At 39.9% G+C, this 25942-nt stretch overlaps 1 protein-coding gene across 1 annotated transcript in view; it reads right to left on the minus strand.

The window, feature by feature from the left end:
* Positions 1–22133: 22133 nt before the first annotated feature.
* Positions 22134–25942, minus strand: part of SPTLC3 (serine palmitoyltransferase long chain base subunit 3) — a gene marked incomplete at both ends in the record, with an annotated part of 84412 nt that continues 80603 nt past the window's right edge. Inside the window, 3 exons of the mRNA XM_084283653.1 lie at positions 22134–22247; positions 24623–24752; positions 25717–25852. Of these exons, the coding sequence (XP_084139779.1) occupies positions 22134–22247; positions 24623–24752; positions 25717–25852 (380 nt within the window). The remainder of the gene's footprint in view (positions 22248–24622; positions 24753–25716; positions 25853–25942) is intronic.

Here is a 25942-nt window from a genome sequence, read left to right on the forward strand (position 1 = left end):
CAAATTAACCCTTTTTGACTTCTGGCGCTTTACCTCAAACAGCTTTTTTAAGTAGATCCCTAGGGGGGTTCGTCTGTAAAACGCTACAATTTACAAGTGGGTTTAAGTACAACATGTTGCTTTTCAACCACAGGCAGACAGGAAAAGATCCAATTGACACCTGCTTCAGACAACAAATGGGGCACAAAAGACAAAACTCATTTCAAAGGGTCTATTTGTTTGTCTCTTGTCATGGATTAAACCAGGGGGCCACTGCTTCAGGATGGATTCTGCTCCCATTCCAGTCAATGGAAAAAAAGCTTGTTTGTGTGAATAACGCAGAACCAGCCCTTGGCAAGGAAAAGAGCTGGTTGTTGCTGAAGTTTTACTGCCGATTCTGTAGTAAGCGAGGATATGGTACTTCTGAAATGCTCGATTTGCAAGCCAGATGTTTGAAATATGAATATTCACACTTGCAGAACTTTAAACAGAACGATGAAAGTTTACTGAAAAACAAGTGGGAATACAAGAATTTTTTTTAAGAATGCAAAGTACCACAGTGCTTTTTAAAAATAGGTTTTCATTTATTTGATTCGAGTCTAACTCAATTTAGAAAATTCTTCCTGTCTAAAGCAATTTTTGTGTGTGCGGGGAAGAGCAGAGAAAAATCGCTGAAATTATGCTTTTTAGAAATTCAAACCAAATGAAAATAAAAATGGACTACCTTGTTGCCAGTAGTTTCATTAATGGAAATGAGATGCTGAAGGAAATGCTCTAAATCATCAGATGTTTCAACATCCCCCCTACTCACGCAGTGTGTCGCGGGGCTCCCCCAGTCACGTGCATGCCCAATAAACCCTTTGCACTTTCGGTTTTGGGTGCTCCCTGGGTGCAGGCGAGGCCGTGAACAGCTTGGCTGCAACCCAGCTCTGCCTGTCCAAAGGAAAAAAAAAAGAGAGAGAGAGAGAGAGAGAGAGAGAAAGCCTGACATGAACATTTTGGCAGCTCTTCACTTCAAAGAGAACAGAACTTCTGTCTACTGCTTGTTGTCCTTTGATTTTTCATGGATGTGGTGGTGGATGGGGTTTCCAAATCCCTGTCCCTGCCAAACAGCAAGCCAGGTTTTGTCCTCAGATACCTGCCTCTAATCCCTTGGATTTGTGCTGAGTTTGGGCCACGCACAAGCTTTTGCCTGTGTATTTAATCACTGGGGGCTGGGGGGGAGTGGAGCCTGGACTGTTATCAGTCATTCTGTTCTCATGATTAATCTCGTAATTACAAAACGAAGTCAAAGCAGCTCCAAAGAGGAAGACAAACCCCGGTAGCTGCAGGCTTCAGCTCCCGGCTCCTGCGCTCTGAGCGCTTGCAGCCAGCAGCGCTGGCTCGCCTGCGTTGGAGAGGCCAAAAACCTGCGTGTGGGAGCCTCGTCTGCGCTGGCGTCTGCTGCTGCAGGGTACCTTTAGCTTGGAGTTGAGGCTGCAGAAACTGGGCCGGACACATGACCTGCAAGCAGTCCAGAGCCCCAGTGTGTTGCAACAGAGCAGCAATTCCAGCACACGCACGCAGAGGAGGCGATGGTGCACAGGGGAGTGCTAACTCTGAATTTTCTGCCTCTTGCAGCGCGCACCGCACCCCCTCCAACGATGGTAAAATTCCACTAGCAAATAATTGTGTTAATACGAGTGTTTAGCTTGCATTTACTGAAATGCTTTAAATTGGATTTCTGCCCCTTTAGCTCCCAATAGTTCCTTGAGGCTAAACAACACACGTTTTTATATCGGATGAAGCCCGTGTACTTAAACGGTGTGGTGCAACTGCCCCCTCTCTGCAGGTAGAGACGATGCACATCCCAATTCACAGGAGTAAACTATAACAGTATAAAGCGCATTTTGCTGATATTGCACCTTCGTCAGGACTTTCACTAATTTAACAGCTTCAGTTAAAAAAATAAAATAAAATCATACCCCTAGCAGAAATAGAAAATCTACGTGCAAAGCAGGTACAGGACATAAAAGTCCACTAGCACTCTTCAGTTGTTTCAGGAAAGTAAGAGACAAAGCCTACTCAGCCTTGCAGAAAGACTTCCCAGTGACTATTTATGAACTAAACAGTCATAGTAGAGAGAACAAAAGTCTACCACTGACTGAAAACAATTCAAACAGTAAAAATCCCAACCCATAGAACAATACACGCACACAAATTAGTCTTTAGTTGGAGCAAAGCTCTCTGGATTGCCACACCTATTAACAACTGGGGAAGAAGCTGAGAAGCAATGCGTTAAATTTGGCAGATAAAACTAAACTGATAAAGTTAAATAAAGCTGAGGGAAAAGAGGAACAAATTGCATTCCAGATAGACAACACAGCAATGAAGAGATTCACGTAGAAAATGTAGCAGAAACAACATGGCAAAAATACTCCCACACACTGCGTAATGGTAAGGGGACTCTACCAAACTTGGTTCCAATGTGAACAAGAGGGAATTGTCTGGGGAGAAGCACTCAGAAGAAAAAGCTGTGATGCTTGGGGAGAAAATAATGCTGAAAATATTCTTTTGCTGTCATTTCAGCCGGCACTTTAAGTACTGACTTTGTGTCAAAACCAGAAACCAGGTACAGAAAAAATCCACATGATAACCAAGGTCGAGAGAACTTTGCTACTTGAAAAGGGACCCAGAAGGACAAGGATCAGGGACCGAAGCAGATGTGCCAGCAGACAGCCTAATGTCATGTTAAAGTAGCCACTGCTTTACACAAAGGGAAATGACCTCTTCTGTACTACTGGATGGAGACAATGCAGCATCGTTAAAGCACATGACATCTATAAGCAAAAAGGAGTATGCTTTTTCATAAATAATGCCTAGCACTGTAGAAATGAGTGGAGGGTTTCAGACTGAAAAAAGCTGAAACCAGAACAAAAAAATTCTCCGCAAATCTAAGCATTTTTATGAGACCTACATTTCTTCCATTGATAGCATAACATTAGCTAAATCAGTGGTTTTCCATCTCGCTTTTAATGTGGATTGCTGCATTTTTTCACTAGACATATAGATTCCTGGGCAGTTCCTGAGCCTACTGACAATACGTTTGCTTTTCTTAGCCGCTTGTTGCTGCCCCACAGATTTGTAAGCCACAGGTTGAAGATCTCTATTCTAAAGGATTTCAGACCTTGGTGCTCAAGACGCAGTCATCTCAAGACCAATTAAAAAAATAAACTAGTGATGGGAATGGAAAGATTCTTCATTTGGCTTAATTATCTAGGGCAAGGAGAAAACATCCCTTTCATCCAGGGCTTGCATAATTGTCCGTTACGGGCTACAGTTTTGGCTTCTCTAAAATGAGTGTCAAAACTCATACTGAATTAAACGGAAGAGGGATTTGACCCATAAGGATTCAGACCTTTTGAAGCATCCGATCTGTCGATCATTGACTAAAAGATCCTGGGAAAAACAGTTCAGTGCTTTCAGTGCCTGATAAACCTTTCTACACACCCCCCTCAAAAAAAATAAAATAATAAAATCAACAAAACTCCACCAACCCAAACCAACAAACAAGTAAAAAAGAAAAAACAACCAAGAACCAAGAAACCTGGACTGACTACTATCTCTGTGGTGTACATGTGCATTTATGAGAGAAAATAAGTTTGCCTATTGCACAAGTAATTTGGGGGTTCTTAGGTTCAGGAATGTATATACATATATACCTTATTAAATGGTAGTAGAGTATGGGAAATCCAGAAACTATCAGCACTCAAAAGACTGGTCAAGGCTATCATTACAAATATAGAAACCAGTCTAAGAAACCAGTTATAGTGTGTTAGGCTGGTGGACTGGATTTTAAATTAAGTTTTAGCTGGAATGATTTTTTTTTTCTTTAGCTATTTTTAGATTCAGCCATGTGAGAAGCACATGGCTCCATAAATACATTTCCCTCAAGAATAAGTTAATGGGGTGGGGTGCGTGGGAGGAAACAACCTAAACAATTCATTTAAAGTTAATAACTGAGTTAAGAATTTTATAGCTTAATTTTTTAAACATTTGTCATTAAAGTGTGATTGACTTCTGTAATAACATACATATACCAGCAGTGCATGGGACAGTCGACTGATGGGAGGATTCACATAGGCCCCTATTAGCCTATAGCATCCCTGGCTTCTTCCCAGAGCTAAGACAGAGGGAAACTATTCAGGAGCATTTTGGTGCCACTGCGGTAGGCTCTGGCTCTGAAATGCCCCACAAAAGAACCTGTCTTTTCTTCTGCTCATTCAGAGAGGGCTTGAGGAGAGTCAGCCTGTGTGAAATCTTCCAGCAATCGTTTCAGAAAACTGTGCATAAGAAAAAGGTAAAGAAAAGAGCAGCCACGTGCTAATGTTCGTATGTTTCTACCCAATACAAGAGGGTATCTAGGTAGAGATGAAGATGATGAAGGGCTTGTGCAACTGAAACTTACCATGTCCTCAGAAGAGGGACGTCATTAGTTGGGATGGCAATGAGCTGTGTTTTTCAGTTTGCTGGAATCTGGATTTCATCTCCCTGCTGTGTACGTCCAAGTGCATATCTGACTGTGGACTTTTTTTTTTTCTTAAACTTTACAGAGAAGTTTATTCGGTTGCTTCTACTGTGGACTACTGGCTTTGCCTCTTTTCAACCTACAGATCAAAGGCTTTATATAAAAACAGTGCAATTATGACTAAAATAAACACTTTAAACACTGTTACTGTGATTCCATCCAGACTTTTTTTTCTAGGTTTGTATTAACACTCAAGTGACTCAATCAGCATTGGTAGCAATAAAATACACATGATAATCCCCTGCTGATCCATCATTTGTACCAAGAAGACTTAAGTGGTGCAGCTTGTATTTTATTTCCTTTTTCTAGCCTCTGTCGAAAGTACATGCCCTTGTGCAATGTACATGCGATACTCAGAAATCAAAAGAACAACTAATTAATTACATCCCACCTCCTCATATGGAAAATGGATCTAAACTAGCATCTAAAACACAATGTGTTTGCTTTAAATAGCCAAATGCGGAGGGACCAGAGAGATCTGTGGGGAATTTTTGGCACCATATGAAGATTCTTTCAGCCCTCGAATCCCCCACCCTTGAATTCTGTGGTGGGTTAGTAGGGAAAGGATATAAAATTGTGGAATTTTTTTTAAAGGCTTTTCTCTTTGTTTTCTATTCTCCTTGGCTGCGCTCTTATATTTTAATACCGTATAATAGTAAGGAACAAGGAGGGTCATTCAAAAATATTTTTTAATCTTTATTAAAAACAGAACTGCCTTTTGCTGCCGCTGGACCGCATTTACCTACAAAGTCCTAAAATGGCTGAAAGGACTGCAACCATAGCTTCTACTTAGGGGTTTTGAGGGGTGCCAACCCAAGTCTGAATGACTGTAGGCAGTGGAGAATGCCAGTCTCTCACTAAGTTTTTACATGGTGCTGACCACTTCAGTGTCGAAGCATTTCCCAGGGGTCCAAAATTAGATACCAGCATTGCTCTTTTAGTTTTGAACAAAAAAGATGCTTTGCTTTGGACTGACTTTCCACTTAGCCCCCCTTTCATTAAGGCATATTTAACTTTAATTCACCATGATGGGACGGTAGCATGAATTTAAGGGCTTTGGTGAACGAGGAAGGGATTGCTCATGTATTAAGAGCTACAAAGTGCTGCAAGAATAAGAGATGGAGTGAACACTTGGTCTCAGTTGTGATGTGACTTTGCTCTCTTGCCTCCAAGACTAAATGTACATTAGGACTTTTTTATGGCCATATACACATTGAACTTTCAAACTTAATTTTACTGTCTGCATGAGAAAAAAGGAGCAGTAAAGGCCTGAAGGAGGCTTCTGGAATTAAAGAGAAAGGTATAGGGAATATGAGGGTTTAGAACACTGTGTTTAAGAATTCAGAAGTGTTGAGGCAGGCCCAGCCTGTTCCAGTACAGGTGGTGGAATGCCTATATAAGTTTTTCCTTCCTCCACCATGCTGTTCAGTCCTAGCATCTATGGCCATTAGCACAGACCAGCAATAAAGCCCCAGATCACCAGAATGAACGGGCTTCTTCCACATGTGAGGATTTCTACTGCTTGCCCATTTTGTAAAGGATAACGTGGTTCCCCCCCTCCACCCCTAGCTTCCATACCATGGGCAAGATCTCAAACTTCTATACAAAAGAAGTTAAGCTCACTAATAAAACTTACTGAGTTTAAGCAGATAATCCAAATGTCTTGCTTACTCATAGAGTTCCAGCTACTGTGAGCTGAATTGCTGGCATGATCTCATATACAATGTAGAACACAACTTGGGCTACTAGGAACACTACCTGCTACACAAAACAATCTGGGAGAATTAGTGGAAAAAAAAAAAAAAAAAAAAAAAAAAGAGTAATTAAAAAGAGTAAAAAGCCATGCAAAAAAATCACACGAAACATTATCATTAGAGCATACACGATCATGATCTTTGTTGTAGTTACATTGAAATATTTTTTCACCTCAAAAAGAATGGGGAAAAGACTACTTGAATAAATACCACATATCCACCACCAAAATAAATGGATCGACAGCATCTTGTCCTGAATTATCATGGGAAAAAATATCCACAAAAATTACAGAAACATCACAGATATGCAGAGCAAATATCTTAGACCAGTTAAAGTATCTATTATTGCTTGTTTTTATCTGTCTCTAAAGGGAAGCTACATTTGACCTCTAAGGAAGGTCAACAACTTAATTATTGTACTCAAGACAAAGCTACTCCATGCACAGGAAATGAAAGCTAAAGAGAAGCACTTCAAAAAGAAAGGCGTTTTACCCTCTTAAATAAATGAGACCCACAAAATTCAATATTGTTTTCATACTGATCAAGACTTCTGGCTGGATGCTAAGTGGTGTTCACTGGGTAAAGACAGGAAATCCAGGAGCCTTCCTGCCTCTACAACACAAGTGTTAGAGCAGGGCAAAGCAGCTCGGAAGATAGTATAGGAAAATGGTCTGCATGGGTGAGGGCTGTCACAGACATACTTTGTTAAAATGTCACATCTACTTGCTTGAGAAAAACAAGATGCTTTCTAGAGCTTAAGAAAATATTTTTTCCAATATTTGTACCCAGTTTATGGGTTACAAGTTAGCACCTCCATAGAAATGACACCGCAGTCTTCAGTGCAGAGTGCTGCAGCTTCTCCTATAGTTAACAGAAACCATTCACAAAGGGCACTCTAACATCCAGGCTGCTTTTGCTGAGCACTCTGCTTATGGACTGAAAACCAAACCCAACAGAACTCTGCATTGTAGCTTGTCCTATTCCCACTCTGCAGCAGAGCCAAGAAGCTCTTCTCACCGCCAGTACCAACCCTCTCCACTCCAGCCTACTCAGACTTTGAAATATTTTCCTGGTGTTATATGGGAGGGGGTGGGAAGTCCAAGAGGGTAAGGAAATCCCTTCTGGCTCCCTACCTGTGGTATATCCCCATCTGTGGGGCTGGCTGATGCTTATTTTTAGCAGCTTATCTGCTTGGTGATGACCCAACAGGATATTTTCCGAGAGTACCCTGGTGACTTACAGTTTCTGTTGCACTTTCAAAAGTCAGGCATGACCTGGGAGCCTGCATTAAAAAAAAAAAAAAAAAAAAAAAAGGCGAGTGGAAAATCATTAAGAGGACCTGCGGAAAAATCAGTAAGGGTCATGCAATGAGAGGCTTAATCCCCGCTCACAAGGGAAATGACTTCAGGTTGCACAGATAACCTTAACTCTGACATTTCTTACCATCTGAATACCTGACAAATTCTTTGGTATATAAAAGGAAGAACAATGTGAGCTGCTCAGCCCTGAAGGGTTTACGAGCTTCAAGAAAGCAATGATCTTTCCAATCCAAGATCACCATCTATCCAACAGATCTTTAGTGATATCTTGAACATTTTGTCTGCTACACAGCCTTGTTTTTTCATTTACAATTGGCAGAACAGCCCTGAAACTAGACCCCTCATCAGGTAATTGATGTGATAAGTGGCAACGTTCACAATCCATAATCGCAGGATCTTTGCTGCAGATAAGGCATTTCAGGTCAAAAAGCACCAACTAAGTTCCCAATTCAAAATTGGATGCTTCCTGCCTGTTCCCAGCTACTGGAAAAATCCAAAAATTGTCCCAGGCAGCCAAACTTTCACTAAAGTCTGCACAGTGGCTGAGAACTGAATGGTCTGGCTAAGAACGACCGATTATATAAATTTAACACAAACAGATTTTAGAACGGCTGGGACAGGATTTATGTATGTCTGCATGTATGCATTGACAAAGCCCACAGCCTGTATCTGGGACGAGGCTTTCACAGTCACTGCTTCCAGGATGTAAACTATCATTTGTAGCCTTTGTTCTCAAATATATGACCTTGCATTTTGCTGTTTTAAAACACATGTTCAGAGGAGGCTAGTTTACCAAGTGATGCAGTTTGCCTTGCAGACTTGACCTATCTTGTTTATTTACCACTACGATGTATCTGCAACTTTTCTAGCAGCTAATTTATTTATTTATTTTTCTTTCAAATCCTTGATATCAATAATAAACAGCCCAAGGACATGAAAGAATCATTTCAGAGCCTTGATAAAAATACCCTCCTGACACCTTTCCATTCAGATACGTCAGTTTAGTCATTTAATATGTGCTACATCACACGTAGCAATGTTTTAGAACTGTTTTGTACAAATACAAACTATATAATATCAAAACTATACTGACTGGTGTCATTCATGTCACCATCTCTTTAACTAGATTTTGACTATTCCAGTCATCTGATATTCTTGCAATTGTCTTGGAACTGATGTCACGTTAACTAGCCTATATTTGCTTGAGGAGTCTGGGAAAAAGGGGACACCTCCATCTTTCTTTTAAAATAATGAAACATTTGTTCACTTCAATGTCTCTGGAATTTCCCTAGTACCTCATTGGAGCAAGAATCTCAACAAGAGATGTTGATATAAAGTACAGATTGCTGTAAGCAAGAGAAAAAATCTTGGTCTTGAGGCTTGGAAACAATTTAGTAACTCTTGGTTTCAACCAGATCAGCGTGGAAATGGATAGCATTTGTTCCTGTGGATTAGCAATCAGTCCTGGTTTTGATTCTGATGTATTCGGCTTCCTTAGAACTAGATTAAATTTCTGCAATTTACATCCATCTAAAATCTCCAATGTCAAATTACTGAGTTGCACTGACTCCAGCAGCAGCATGATGTGGCATTACCAAGCACTACCTGGTTTCCACCTGTTATACTAAATTTCCTGTGTTCGCACTAAAGCTGGCCCCAGCTTGCAAATATCAGCACAACTTGCCTGAATTGCAGTTTTTATTAGACCTCCTGAAGAAGGCAGTTTCTCCTGGTTTCGAGTTTCATTGGGAAAGCTTTGCTCAAACTTCAACCATTTTTAAGGGTAACGGGGCATCACCACACCTGTTAAAAATAGAGACAAACTGGTCATCCTTCAGCAGAACATCACTACATGGAGACATCACTGGGAGACTATTCTTTTTTTTTTTTTTTTTTTTTCCCTCAATCTAAATTTGAAAGCTCAGAGAGAGAGTCTTTGCCTTTTCCCTACCACTAAAGGAATTATCTCCTCCTTCACACTTTGGTATTTTCAGTCTGTGAATACGTGCAGCCATTTTTATGTGACAGCAGAGATGCACTGAAGTCACAGAGTGCTCTCTGAAGGCCTGACAGGTAAATGGATGGCAAAGAAAAGGAGTTGCTAGATACCTGATCAGTAGATACAACTCTGAAGAAAAGCATGAAGTGTGCCCTGAAGTACCCATACCTACGTCCAGTTGATGTTTCTCACATGAACACTGAGGGAGACTTTATTCCACTGAAACTTCTGCCTGTTTTTTAACTCTAAAGCCATCTGAAATCAGATCCTGAACTCTAGAGGAAAAAGGATACTTAAACACTGATCTTGTATTAGGAGAAAGCCAGCAAGAGAGCGAGCTCTTTAGTTAATCATCTGTCTTTAAGAGACTCCCATAGATTTCCAGAAAACATACAGTAAATTCAACTGCTTTCCCTCATGCTTGTGAACAAAGACATAGATAGAGAACCTTCCTTCCTTTCTTCCTTCCTTTTCTTTTTCTTTCTTCCTTCCTTTTCTTTTTCTTTCTTTCTTTCTTTCTTTCTTTCTTTCTTTCTTTCTTTCTTTCTTTCTTTCTTTCTTTCTTTCTTTCTTTCTTTCTTTCTTTCTTTCTTTCTCTTTCTTTCTTTCTTTCTTTCTTTCTTTCTTTCTCTTTCTTTCTTTCTTTCTTTCTTTCTTTCTTTCTTTCTTTCTTTCTTTCTTTCTTTCTTTCTTTCTTTCTTTCTTTCTTCCCTTCTTCCCTTCTTCCCTTCTTCCCTTCTTCCCTTCTTCCCTTCTTCCCTTCTTCCCTTCTTCCCTTCTTCCCTTCTTCCCTTCTTCCCTTCTTCCCTTCTTCCCTTCTTCCCTTCTTCCCTTCTTCCTTTCTCTCTCTTTCTCTTTTTCTCTCTTTCTATTTCTTTCTCATTTTTTCCTTTTCTTCTTTTTTGTTATTAGTGCACATCATATCTGTTTGCTTAGGACATGATCTTCCTTTCATCAAGAAGTATGGTTTTCACAGATAGGCTATTTATATGGGCACAGGGTCAATCTCTGCATTTTCTTCCACCCCTACTTTCAACAGAAAGAAAAGAAAATTGCATAATAACAGAATAGCCTTCACCACTACTTTTAGGGATGATCCAATATCAGCATTTCTGTTTCAAGAATAACTCCCACTTTCAACACCACAGAGGTAGTCTGTGGTCTTTATTCTTCATCAAATATCCAGAGGGCCAAATTCCTTGCTGATGTGCATTAGGGTAGAGGCCACTGAGCTCAGATAGATCGAGCTCAGTCCACACCATGGTTTCTTACAGTTCTTATGGACTCTGAAGGCTGGTTTCCCTAGATGAAGCTTCAAATGCACTTAGAGAGACAGATTTCTTAAGCTAAAGAGGCAGTACCAGCTCCATTACCATCAGTTTCACACTTATTTATTTAAACATTTATTGAGGAGGTCAAAGTCCTGAAACGTTTGATGCCTTTTTGTAAATCACAAGCAATCCTTTTCAGTCAATATTCCATGGCAATTTAAAATAGACCAAAAGATTTGTTTAACAAGGATATATGAGAAATCATGCTGGTTTAGAGAGGGATGGAGGGCTCCAGCTATATACTCTGAGCCTTATGATTTGTTATGAAGCAACTTACGGCACATAAAGTTCCTTCTACTCCTTAAACGGTGTTTCAGGACACATCCTATATCCATTTAGGATTTTCCATTGATGTTCCTCATATTTGTAACAGAAAGATTGCACTGAAAAGTAGCACTTTAGTTCAAGCAAGCTCCTCTGATTCCTGATGTTTTTGCAGACAATGCCCAAGACAAATTTGAGAGCATTAGATGTAATACACAGCAAATGAAATCCAAGAGTAGCCAGGCAGAGACAGCCAGCATCTGTCTCCAAAACCATAGCAGTGAAGTCGCAGCTGCACACACCTATAGGTGTGCTATTTCAAGTCAGGAGAAAGAACCATTGGTAATGACTCCTCTGTTCTGATTTTACTGCAAACGCATCCCAGTCTTCTCTGGCCTAGCTGGGTGCAAACTGACAACAAAAATATGCTGGCTTCCTCTTTCAGTATTAATTCTGCAGGCCTTACATATATTATTTCAAAATCGTGGAAACCCGTGAAGAACAACATCTTTTGTCTCCATTAATAATAAAAGATGGAATTAAATGTTATCTTGGTGCACTGGTTGCCAGAAAAGTTTCCTTCTGAAGTATAAAAAGCCACAGAAAGTCAACGCATTTCATTGATATAGCACTGATACTAGACACCTTCAAAAGCCTTTGCTGTGCTTTTTCTCACATGCAGAAAGTGACTAACTCTGGCCATATGCACATGGGTAAATGCACCAATTTCTGCCTGTAACTTGTGTCCTGGGCTGCGGCAAACAAGCACTGCAATTTATACCAGACACTGGAGAATATGAATATTTTCTTTACTACTCAGCTCCAGGAAAGGATAATTACTATAAGCAAAACCAGATGAAAATCTGAGAATATTTTATGATCCACTTTCATTATAAAAAATCTCTATTAGCCTTAGAACAATGGGGCCAAATTCACACTCAGGGTAACATCACTGACATCAGTAGAATACTAGAATTAATTTGGCCCATGGGATCTACTTGAAGATATAACATACTGTCACGGGGATGACAGCCAAATTCTGTGCAGAAAATCTTTCTATACCGACTAATTTGGCATTAAAAAGACAGCACAGCTGTACAAGCAGTAATCCAGTGGGCTGGATCTTCAAGTGCAACTCTGCTTACATCTGTGTGATAAAGCTCTGGTATAGCTACCTGAGAACCTGGCCAAGTGCCTTTTCTAGACCAAATGGGAGATCACAGTATAAATATTATTCAGCACCCGAATTATGTTAATGTGACATTCAGACAAACAAAGAGAAGGATACTGGGAGGTAGAATTTAAAAGGAACCAGGTAGCCAAAGATCTAAATGAAATGCTGATATCCCTTGCTAATCCTTTCTTATCCTGTCTTTTCTCTCTCTCTCCCGCCCCCATCAAGCAGTCTCCTGAACCACATTAAGCTGCAGAGAGAATCAACAAGTAAAGCAGAAGGCTTTTTTTTTTTTTTCTTTTCTATTTCTGTCGTCATTTATTTATTTTTAAATAGAAAATTCTTGTCTGTTTCAGTGATGACGTTTTAATGAATCCATCAATCACTGCAAACTCCAAACTAGAATCCTACATAAAAGAGACCTATTTGTAATACGTGACCTAAGCCCATACCTGACAAAATTAGTTCTCAGGGAGACAATGCAGGTCTTTCACTGCTGTCTCCATGGAATCGTAGATGATTAAGCTGGACAGGGCATCGTGGGTCCTCAAATCCGATCCCCTACACCTTGCATCACTCTATCCCTGCGTTATTCCCCTGGGTGTGTTATCTAATCCTTTGCTGACTGACTGTGACCCACCTTACAACTTCTCTTCCACTGGCAAGTTTTCATCATCTTTTGCCTAAGCAAGCTCTTGATCACCCTTACCACAGCCTTTAGTTCCCCGTATTGATGTTTTTCAGGGTGTTTGGATCCATACTATCTCCTGTTCCCTAAATTATTTTAGATCTTTTCAACATTGCCCTTTGCTTTTCTTACTTCCTTATTCATTTGCTCTGCACATCTTAGTGCTGCAGGTCCTAGTTCAAGGGCAGGCCAGTAAGTGCTGCATCCCACATTCATAGCCAACTCTGCCTTTTTTGGCTGCTGCCATGTGCAATAAATTCCCCAACCTCACTACATCATGACTCAGTTTTTTGCTTCCCTTTTTATGGCTAACAGACTGATCACAATTTGCTTTCATTACCTTTGCACCATTTCTCTGGTTTGCACCATTTGGCAGTTCTCACTTTATTCCTCTGCTTTCTTACTACAGTACAGCTTTTCTTTGCTGATCTGCCACTTGCCCTACAAAATTTGAGCTTATTTCTCACACCCTGGTTGAAAGGATTACTTAACCAGTTGGGTCGAGAGCATTCTTCCTGCTAAATCCTCTTTCCCAGGGCTCCCAGCAGCTATGCTTCTGAGACACAAAACACTAAGATGATTTTTAAAAGCAAATTTGACTTAGAGAATATCTGAACTGACTCTATATTCAAAGATTCTGAGCTCTTTACTGACTTAGTTTTGGCTCCTGTTGATTTAAATTTACACAGATGAGTTAAGTGGTGTGACATTTGGTGTGCTGCAACCATGGACAAATCCATAGACAAATAACCATGCTGTCTTTAGGAGGATCAAAGAAAGCAGTTGCTGCTCCCTCGTGGTCATCATCATCACCCCCTATTCTGAAAGCTACTATAACTAAACTGTGCTTCTATCTTTGATCTTCTGTATTCTGTCTATAGGGATGTTTCTATCTATGCTCTTGGTTAAGTCGAAGTGAACCAAGGTAACAAAGGCTTACTACTGAAACTGTTTAAATCAAACCAAGCTTGCAGCCTCATGTGATCACTCAGATAGATAGGGAGACTGTTACAAACAGCAGTTTCTAAAGCAACTGGGTATTCCTGATCTCAGTGATTTCTCCCCATTCTCCATCCTTTTCCACTTTTTTTTTTTTTTTTTTTTTTTTTTTTTTTTTTTTTACCACTTGTATTCAGTGAGAACACTCTTCCATCTCTTTTCAGGACTGTCTGGGATGACTATGAAGCAGATGAAGCAGTTTAAAATCTTAGGTGGCCCCTCAGTTTTCAAAGAACAGGAAGAGACCAGGACACTTATATTGTATACAATATAGAAACCAAGGCTTAGAATTGTTATCGCACAGCTGACCTCCTTTGGTGCTCACCATGGATGGCATCCCACAGTAAATCTGCAGTAACAAAGTGAATGGCACTTTCAAACTTGTTAGAGAAAAATATCTTCTTATATTGGGACCAGCAATTAATTCTTTGCTTTCAGCATGCCTTTATTCTTTTGAGCTCCATTGTCCCCCACTATATTTACTATCAATAATTTTCTTTTTGTGTCTGTTAAAACCCAGCATGAAAATCAGAGCTCTTGTGCCTGCTTCTTGCTATTTTACACTTGGCTTTACTTTCTGTTGCCCATTTTGGTCCTGGAAGGCTAGTATTGCAAGTGGCGAAGTGGAGACTACCCTCAGAGAAGTATCTGTTTTAGATGTTCACTTCTCAGTGATCAAGCATCCCCAAATTTCCTTCACAGAACTATTTATGAGGACCCATATCCCTTTTCATTATCTTTGAATTTTCCATTAGGACTGGAATAATTCATTGGAAAAACTATGGGGGCATCTCTATCTTAAAGCACTGCCCTCTCTGTGGCAGAGTTGTCCATGATGTGTTTCCACAGTATCACTTGTCCTGAAAGAAAGACAATTCCTGTTACCATCAGCTTTCCTTATTTGCTTTGCCACTGGTTCACATCTAACATTCCTAGTTATGGAACACAAGGCATCTCTCCGAGTTTTGGCTCGATATTGTTCCTCCCTTGTTCTAAACAATTAAGGGACCCGTCCACAGACACCCATGTCATACTGGCGTGGTAGGATCTCCTCTTCTCTCTTGCTTGTCTGAAAATCAGTCTGTCTTCTTTTCTCCCTCGTTCTGCCCTGTGGAGTCTCAGTTCTGGCTGTCTTCACTGTCTTGTCATTTTGTCTTTGGGGGATAGTTTCCCTTCTTTTCTTCTTTGCTACTGTTTCTTTTTTTTTCTTCTCCAGTAAAACAAATGTGCCGCTCAGCTTCACCTCTCCTGCACTAGCAAATTCCATCCTCCCTCTTGTACTTGGGTAGGGTTCTCCCATGGATAATTCTCACCTTTTTGTTCTCCAAGCCTTCTTCTTCAGAAGGTTTTGTGCTCTAGTGTTTTTGCAGTCTTCTCAACACATTCCTCAATCACATCTTTGAATTCCTGCCTGAATTTGAAGTTACCTCCGTGTGCCTCTTTAGCTCTTGCATTGTTTCCTCTATTGCTGCGATCAAATCATATTTCGCACCTACATACATGTATTGCATATCACAACACGTTGATGTGCAACTGGGAGCTTCTTCAGCTGTCCATCATGTTTGTGATCTCTTTCTTCTTCTGACCATTTGAAAGGCTTTTTCAAAGGTGCCTAATAGAGTTAGGTACCAAACTTCCACTGGTATTTACTAAGTGCTAGGTGCATAGATCTGCTATACACAACAGAGAAACAGGAGACTATCACGAACTGTTAAGCAATAAAAATCCCTGCAACATGATCTGTTGTGGTTGGACATTTTAGTGAAATCCTGGATAGTCATTTGCAAAAAAGCTGACATGCAGGGTTTGGATTTAATCTTCACATTTCCACTCAAACTGTGGCATTGTTTGAAGACAACAGCTTTGGGATCCTGGCAAAAGAGTAAAACTGTCCGAGCTGTTCCACTCTGGTTTGAATTATCTCTCTTTTTATTTATTTATTTTTAGCTTTGAAGTCTGTGTACTTTAAAAATCAATGAACATCATATTAACAAGCAGACACTAATTACATTTTAACAAACTCGAAAGGCTTGGCTACAAATCTTTGAAAAGATAAATTCACATTTTAAAAAGCTTCCTAATCCAAATGGCATCATTGGAGCAAGACATTGACAAAGCCTGCACAGAATGGAAATGTTAAAAGAATTTGTTTTCCAGATTTTTTTTTCTATAATTTATAATTAGTCCTCACTATTGTACTGTCTTGTACATTAGGTCTGGTAAACAGAGTATTTATGACTTTTACAGGATTAACGGAGAAGTCCTGAGATGTAGAAATGAAAAGATTGCTCAGATAATAACAACGCTTAGCTCTTTGATAGCTCTTCTTGTCTGTTCAGCTTAGTGTTTTACAAATAAATCGGGATCACTATCACAGTTTTACAGAGGAACAAAAGTGAGGCAAAAAACATTAATGTGTCTCATCTGCAATTACTTAGCAGAGAAGAGACAGAACAGAATTAGTTTTCTTGCATCCAGTGTGGAGCTCTGGTCCACAGGTTACACTGATTTGTGGAGAAGAATAATTTTTAAAATATGGGTACTGGAGTGTGCAATGGGAGTCAGAGAGTTCAGACCAGGATATTCTGCACATACAGAAATGTCAAAAGTATGCATACATGGTCCATGAATTATAAAAAATATCATGCCTCATCCTGGCTGCAAGTAGCTGCATCCTCAGTATTAGGAATTTTTGAAGAGCGGCTCCCACATGAAAGTAGGATCCCCAGCAATAAGCACAACAGTTTCTGCACTGTGCACAGAGCCAAGTCATCACGAGGTTTGTGTGGTAACAAGGGGAGAGTAGGACACACACAGGATATTTGTGTCAGAGCAAGCTCCAGAAAACACACAGAGGAAGCTAAGCTTTGGTAATGCCCCCATTGATTTCATCACTTCTGTGCTATTCCCGAGCAGCTGCTGGAGACGTCAATAGATGAGAATCCCAGTTCAGACTAGACGCTATCTGCAGCACAGCAAAAGGCAGCCTTTGCCAAGAAGCATTCACTCAGTGCTGTGCCATGGACTGTGGTGGAGGGCACACTGGATGCCAGTAGGCCTAGCTGTCCACTTCATGCTGTGCTCTGAACAGACAAGACAGACCTGCTGCCTGCTGTGCTGGGAGTGGAAATGGAACTACAACAGATTAAGTGTAACAAATGCGATGGTACTTAATGCTTTGCCATGGCATGAGAAATCAGTTTGGTGTTCCAGGAATTAGAGGATACGTATACTTTAGCCCACCACACAATGCTAGAATTATCTCACGTTCACAGAAAATTCTTTGAGGCAATTTCAGTGGCGATGGTAGAAAAATAAGCCTCACCTATCACATCTGGCACGGCTGTTCCATGTGACACACAAAACATTTCCTCCATCTGTTACTGCAAGTACTTGACTTACCTTTGAGAATCAAGCTTTTAGACATCCTACTACGTCCTGGTTTCATGGGTACATCTTCTGGTTAAGCTGCTTTGCCAGAAAGAGACTCATCTACTGGAGCGACCTATAGGCCATGTCCTTCTGTACCTGCAAAGAAGAGGGCGCTGTCATACCTGTCCTGGAGCCACATCACATTTAGACCTGGCAGGGTAGCACAGGCGATTGTCATCATACCTGCAGCATTGGCATCCCAACAAGGATGACAGTGAAAGCATCACAACCATCAATAAAGCCATGCATTATTATTATTAGAATGATCTCTGAACCATTTTCAGCATCGATTCTCTATAGAAGGTGGCTCAAACACTACTGCAAACTTGGTTACCCTGACAGCACAAGCTGTTGAACTCAGGTCTATTGAGAGCAATTAATACCTGTTGGCCTTTGTACAGCATCTGGCAGAAGTGATTGTCTATAAAACATAACAGGGTACTAAGTATCAGGGTCATCTGCTATTGCACCCTATCTATGCTGCCTTCTCTTCATATACAAAGTGGAATCACACAATGTGTAGCATCTCTCTTTGCCTGGTTCACAGTCACCATTCTGATATTAAAGACAAAAATTTCCTCCTAACTGGTTTGAAAGACCCACAATTTCCCACTAAGGGACAGAGTGAGAATCTCATTATCTTATGACTGATCTGCAGTGAGCACAAACAACATTAGATGTGTGAGTAAACAAAGGAAACACCTAGATACTTTTTTTTCTGATCTGTTGAGAAGGCATCTGGAGGCTTGAAAGTTCATCTGCCAATACTGGAATGACATCTGCCATTTCTCAGCTGGTGGTGTGGTTTCTTTAAAATTTGGTCCCAATCTGTGTCTTAATTTGAAGAACAATTAAACTTTATGCACAAATAAAAAGCAGATCATATGTTAGAGATACTCTATTGGATTTCTAAGCAGGCTAGAAAATGCACAATTAAGTAAACACCTTTATTGTAAATTGCTTTTCTTACATCATTATTTTTCCCTGTCTCAGCAGGACTGGGAGATATGCAATGCAACTACAAACAGAAAACATTTTGGTAATAAATAAATAAAAGAAAATTCAAATCCTACCTTAAATAAATCTAATCCCATATCACGGTCCCTTGTGAAGAACAGCCACTGTGAAATAGTCCGGAGATGTCAGTGTTCAATTCCCTTTGAAACAAAGGCAGGCAGCTCACCTCATACTGACAGGTTCCTCCAGTTTTAAACCAATGGTATTGACTTCAAAGCAAGATTTAACCTGATCTACAGCGGAATGAGTGGAAGATCAAACTCAATCTTGGTTCAATAGCTTACGCAGTGCAGATGTGGTTCAGCTTAGAAACTTAGCACCATCAGTAGGAAACTTTTATTTGAAAATGAAAGATTAAAGTCTGCAGGAGCTGATGAGGATACCAGGAAAAGCAGGCAGAGTGATGCAATGCCTACACAGCCAAGTGATACGCTTCAGGTCCTCTGAAGCTGCCAGTGTGCTTTCCCTGAGACCCAGAGGATGCAAACTAGTAGAATAGGAAGAATATTGCAAGGAGGGAGGAGAAATGGATGAGGGAACCAACTTGACAAGCAAGATAAGCTCAGGAAATGAAGGCTTTCTAAAAGATGAGGTGGGATAAAAGTACAGGAAAAAGCAAACAATTCAGTTACTCTGTCAAAACGACAACTTGAGTCTTCTCCTAGCCTGAAGGTCAATCAAGATTTTAGGTAGGATAACAAGATTCTAGAATTGCAGCTTGCCAACAAAAAGTTAGCATATGCACACTTACGTTTCCACCAGATTAAAATGTGACAACTCGAACAAGTTTTATTTATGGAGGACAGTTCTTTTTCAAAACCACCTAAAACAACTATAGAGAACTACATCTCATAAGAACATGCTTTTTTGAAGAGGAAATATATTCTAGGAAATGTGATCCTTAGGCTACAGGTGCTAATTCTGTAATAAATACTTTTTTTTTTTTCCTTTTTTTCTTTTTTTTTTTTTTTCCCCTAAGCTAGCTAAAATTGGGTCTCCAAGTGCTGATCTTTAAATCTATTAAAATTGATGTAAATATGGAAAAACTCCACTGAAATTGCATTGGTGGAAAAGGCAGTGCCAGGCCATAACTAAGCCTCATGGGGAAAATTTAAGAGTCTGGAGTTCCTGGGAGTTTTATTATTGTACCAGTGGAGCAGGGATTTCTCCCCAAATGTTGCCCACACTCAGGGATAGTCAGCCTGTACTTTCTCTAATGTGTAAAGGATGGAAGAAATCAGAAGAGAGCATATAATAAATCAACTGACAGACTCTGAAAAATAGCTGTCCTGTCTCCTTAATATGAGAGAGACTAATGTTCTGAGGGCAGGAGGAATTTGGCTTTAGACAGAAAACATTCCCCTATAGGGGGACAAAAAGTGATCACTCCATAGCTTAATCAATCTCAGACCTCTCTTTGAGGAAAATAACATGTTGCCTGCAATAGCATGTGCAATAATGTTTGCTGAAATATAAACTATGGCCGTATACCCCAAGATGGAAGGTCAGAAGTCAACTGAGGATCTGGCCGCAGATGTTCGGCAATAGAGATCAAAATGCAATATATCACGCTCAGTGCTTTTCCTCAAGGAACAGGTTGCAGAAATATCTCAACCCATCTCCTTCACAGTCAGTGCACTCACCCTGCATGTAACAAAGCTGTAAATCACAAATTGCCAGGTTACTCAAAGACAAAGTTCACCTTTCCTAATTTCTCTCTGTCCTGTATCTCAGTATTCTAATATTTATACAGCGAATTTGCTCTTATCCACCAACACTGCTCCCTTGAACCTCTGCAATGTTTTTCAAGTCCTTCTACCAGAGTAAAGAATCACATGACACCACTTAGTCCTCCCCCAGACCTTGATATATGTTTCCTAAAGCCGACATTTGATATTATGGAATGTGTTGTAATCAATTCTTAAAGTTATAGCACCACTGGCTTTTTATTAACTTGCACAACAACAACAACAAAAATCCAACAAAAAAATGGGCCCTCATAACCAATCAGCCTTGTTATATCCTGAAAGCAGCTTTAACAAGCAGGGAGTAATATAGTGTAATTGGTACTCCGCAATTTAATTGTTCTGTTCTTAAATCTAATATTGCAGCTGTGGGTTAAGTTTACACCATAGCTTTCAAGAGAACATGAAAGTGTGGTACATCTGTGCAACAGAAAGCTAAACATCTCTCATCTGATGTGTTTACAATGACATTTGATAGCATGGAATGGTTTGGAGTTCATTCTTAAAGCTGCAGAGCTGCTTTTCAACACAGCAAAAAAAAGGGAAAAAGCCTCCTTCAAACATCTCAGCCCACATAAGGCTGATGGTTATGCTGCTGCAGGCATTGCAGGGAAACTGCAGGCTGTAACATTTCCTTCAAGTGTCTTTGAGCATTTGTCACTCGAGCAGTGGAAAAGAGAACAAGGACATCTTCCCCTCAGATGACATAATCAATTATTTGAAAAACAAACCATTCAGAAAGTCTGCAACCAGACAAGTAAAACAACCCCTGACATGCATAAACCAGACAAGAATATTTCACGAAATGTTATTAAGTGGATGACCTTAGCACATTTAGAAATGGTGAAGTTCTCGGTTTAACAGGTGGCAGAACTGCATACGGCATCCTGAACTTCACGTTCTGTGTAACTATCAGCTTCAGCATTATGTACTTGTTAGTGAATTTATTAAGCCCGTAAGTAGTTCAAGAAACGTAGGAACGGGCCCATAAATGTCATCTGCAGTTTGTGAACTGCAAGTATCTGACTGTTTTGATCAAGGTTTTTACGGGAAAGTTAAACAGTTATTAAATTAATTTACTACTGCTACATGAAAAGGGAGTAAGCCTGCTGAAGAACTTTCATTGTGATGAGATGTGGAAGGCTGTAGTTCAAATGCATTAGAAGAAAAGCATTCTTGTTTATTTCTAAGCCCCCAATTTTGTATATTATGAAGCTTATAGTGTATTCAAGTGGCAGAGAAAGGGTCTGTGGAAGGAAGGAGACGTTTCCCTTTCCCATAATCTGCTGTCAGAAACAACTGATGAAACTACTTTTCTTGTTCTCAGCGTTTGCCTTCTTCTAATGTTTTCTGGAGAAAGGCATGATAGGACAGATTAGTTAAGAGGTCACTTTCTGCTCTTTCCTCGGTAGCAATCCACAGCGATGGCTTGATTTATGCTCTTCAACAGACAGAATCCAATTTCACTGAAGAAGTTCAGTTACATCATCATACTACACTGGAATCCATTCAGTTTTTAAACTTTATTATTTCAGTCACAATTACGACTATCTGAAGCCTCTTCATAAAAAGGGGCCATAACAAAAGCTGTACACTAGCAACTTGATCAACGGATGCATTCATTCTGCATCAAAAATACCGTAAGAAGGACAGATCTCCTGGGGAGGCAAATCTGTATCAATAGTTCAGTCTCTTGAATACAGAAATTTGATACAATAAAATGCAACAACAAAGCTTCCCCTCTTTTCAATTAACTGAGAAACAAAAATTGTCCTTAGAGGGGAAGAAATGCATTTGTATTTTTTAGTTTTGGGGTTTTCCCCCTTTTTCATAGCATCATAATGTTCTCTTCATGGGTGGAAAACTCAATCTTCAAGTTCAAACCTAGTTTCTTCATACAGTTCAGGATGAGATGACTTGGAATACCGGGAATATTTCAGTTGTAGAAAATCACCCAATTCATCCAGAGCATTCAAAACCTGTAAGACCATCACATTGTGTCAATTCTCCTGGAAAAGATATGAAGTTCTACTGACTTTTATGTTACAGAAGAAAAACAACTTCCTAAAAGCACCAGTTAAAGAAAGGTGAAAGGGCAAATTTTGCTTTTACTCTCCCATAGAGAATGTTCAAGCAGTCATAGATGCACAATAACATCCATGAGAACAGAATTTACTCCTTCAGAAGGTTATGGTTTATCAGTCAGTACATGAATTGAACACAGATTAAAAAAAAAACAACATTCTAGAAGCACGGTGAGATAATAATCCAGACAAAAAATTATCATTACTTGCGAAAAAGGCATATGTAAGGTAATACTTCTACACTTCTATATCGATCCTGAAGACTGCAGTTGTCACTATGTTTTATTGGATGGGACTCAGCACACAGCGCTGATCACAGTCGTCATAAATACGCTGAACAGTTTAAGGTATTTCTGGTGCATTCCATTGTTTTCTTGCGTTAATATCACAGGCATAATTAATAATGCATTAGGGTTGTAATGCAACTTGCTGAGCAGTGTCCTCAGCTCTCACTAGATTCAAAAAGTAGCCAGGGAACTTTAGACCACAGAGAAACAACTCAGTATCTTGTAGCATCTGAACCATGCTCAAGAGCTGCCAACCTTTTGGCATCGAAAAGGAAAATAGCAATTTTGATTGTGAGCAGAAAGGAGTATTTTAGTAATGGTTAATGCAGAGAGATAGTTTCAAAGTCATTAAGGAAGTTATTATTGGGAGCTTGCCCTTTAAATGGATCTTTCCTTTTCTTAGTTCCAAGCCAAGAGTCAAAAAAAATTTTGCCAAAGGGAAGTTTTCATTGTGCTTGTTACCTGTTGTTACACTGGATTTGGGAATGTTCACAAAGTGATTGCCCTAAAAAAACCTTTCCGTCTGTATGTAATTAAACTCAGGGCATTTCCATTCTCCCATAGCATAAGAACATTTAAAGAATGCCAGAGTTAGTATAGCAAAGGTAAAAGCACAGCACATTTAAGAATGATAGCTGGGGAGTGTTTCAGACCTTCACTTGTACCAGGAAGCAGGGATGTGCAGGTAGCAGAAGAATACATGCAGTGATGGCTTACAAAAGTAATGGACTTGACAGTTGAGGGTGGACGGTGATGAAGCAAAGCAAAGCAGCAACCTCAAGAGATTAACCTTCACATCAACCTCATTGCCTGTTACCAGTTACATAAGCCAAAATCCACACTGTCAAACAGTAAAAGATGACAATGACCAACACATGGACATAGCTATGCCCTGCTCTACACAATTTTATCTTTCTGGTATTATGCCCTGCTAATAACTACTGCACCTTTAAGAGCAGCAGGAATTTTGCACTGCACACGTGCAAAGCAGATTTTTTGGTGTTGTCTGAGAGGGGTCTACACTGGCATGGGAGCTGGTCAGCCAGGCAGGGCTCCCTCATCAACCTCCATATGAATCTCAGGATGCAAATGGGAGCCAGGGGCTCTCTGCAGGCACAGATGCTTGTCCGCAAGATGCGCCATCTCCTACTCAAATGCCTTCTGTATTCACAGGTGTGTGAGTTTTTTGTTGCCTTTTTTTTGTTTGTTTATTTTTTTTTCTTTGAGCATGGTACTTGCGCAAAGAGAAGAAAAAGAATGCTTGAAATCTACTGTTAACCCTCTGTGTTGCCTGCCTCTAAGTCGGCTTGCTCTGAGAATGAAAGAACGTATATCAAGTCAGGCCAAAAACATCTTTGGCAAGAAGGGGAGATGGAAAATTTCAAGGAATTTAGTTTAAACACATTTCTGACTGTGTTGGAATGAGGGGTTAATTTGGAAGTCTCTACATAATCTTAATAGTATTTCTGGTGTCAGAGAAAGATACAGAGCTGAGAGAGGCCAGACAGCACCAATTAAACCTCATTAGGTTCAAACCATTCCAAGTACTGTTTTCAGTTGCTACCTGTACCCCCAAGGCTGTCTCAGGTACTTCTGCAATTCAAGAAACACGTGGAAATGTAGAGTGAAAAATGGTATGGAAAAACCGATTTGCAATTATTTCCATATCGTTTCAGGTTTCCTACTCTGATAGTTTTGACCTAGCAGTTAGCTTTTGTCTTGCTGTGCTTTTCATGTAGGTCTTTATTAGTTGTGGCAGGCTTGGTCACTATTAGAAATAGAAGAACATAACAAGTTAACTGTCCCATAATCTGTTTTTAAAAATAAAATATATAAGGCTAAAATGCCTTTAAAGATCAAGTGACAAGACCAGAAAAACAGAAATAAAAATGAATTATTGAGATTCAAAGTAACAGACACACAGCTTCTCCCAACCCCCTTTGCATCTGAAGTTAATTTCAGCAGGACATCTGCTGTGCTTACCGTGTCTAACATCTCCCGTGTATGTGCAGCTGACACACAAAACCGAGCCCTGGATTCTGTGATAGGAGTAGCTGGAAACCCAACCACAACCACCCCGATATTTTTTTCTAACATGCGTCTTGCAAAGGCCCTAAGGAGGGAAGAAGAAGAAAAAAATCAAGAGTAAATTATCGCTAATAAACTGACCACAAAGAGAAAACATTCAAGTATAATAAAACAATGGGCAGAATCCTGTCTTCAATTGAAGTAGATGGTAATATTCCCATTTAATTCAATAGGAGCCAGAATTTTACCAGTAGGATTGAGATTCTTTGCTGTTTAACAGCTCGCGAAGCCATGTGGGTGTCAAATACTAGCAGTATGATGGCAAAAAGTGTACTGTAGTAGAGAACCAATTCAGTTATGGTAAAGGCTTGGAGTGCAAATCAAAACCTCTGGGCACTAGCAGTCCCTAAGCACTGAAGAAGCTGGGCCTCTGGAAGATGTGAGAGCTGTGTCCCAGCACACAACATGACCCAATCTGTGTGATGGTTTCCTTGCTCCCACAATTACTCTGCCTGATTAGGAACATTTTGCGTAGTGTTTACTACACCTAAAGCACATAACCACCCTAAGTTACCTGCAAAGGCTCTCTACAGTTTGGCTGTTGCATTACACATTTCTCAGTCAGTCCGTAAGTGCTGCTTGATGGTACTGAATGGTAAAACAACTCTGTGCAAAGTGTTCAAGTATCAGTATCAGATGGAGATAAAGAGCATCCATCAAAAACAATTAATATCTCAAAGGCAATATGTCTCTTTTAAGAATTAATAATTCAAAAAAACCCAAGTTCAAAATGAAATCAGAAGTGTTACTCCAGAGCAAGATAAAGAGGTTTATAGAAAGTTTTTAAGGTGATACATACTGGAACAATTCAAAATTATGTCTAGGGGTAAATTTGAAATAGAACGTAACTAAAGATGAAATCACCTAACAAAGTATGTTTGTTTTGTGAAGCATCTACCAAACATAACTACATTTTTCCCAGTTCATATGAAATAAACTTTGAATTTGAATGGTGTTGATTTTGCTGAGAAGGTGTTTTCAGTACTTACCCTATCTTACCAGGCATATAAAGGAGTAAGGGGACAACAGGAGAATCATCATTGCCATAAATGATGAAGCCCATTTCGTGCAGTCGTCTTCTGAAGTATCTTGTGTTTTTCCCTAGCTGGCGCACTCTTTGGAGCCCTGAAATGCGTCAGTCAGGAGAACAGTCAGTGCAAACATCATAACTGGAATCTAGTAACAGCCTGGAAAGAGGGCCGTAACAGTTCAAAA

Source organism: Netta rufina, assembly GCF_964035555.1.
Source record: "Netta rufina genome assembly, chromosome: 3".
In the NCBI taxonomy this organism is placed as follows: Eukaryota; Metazoa; Chordata; class Aves; order Anseriformes; family Anatidae; genus Netta; species Netta rufina.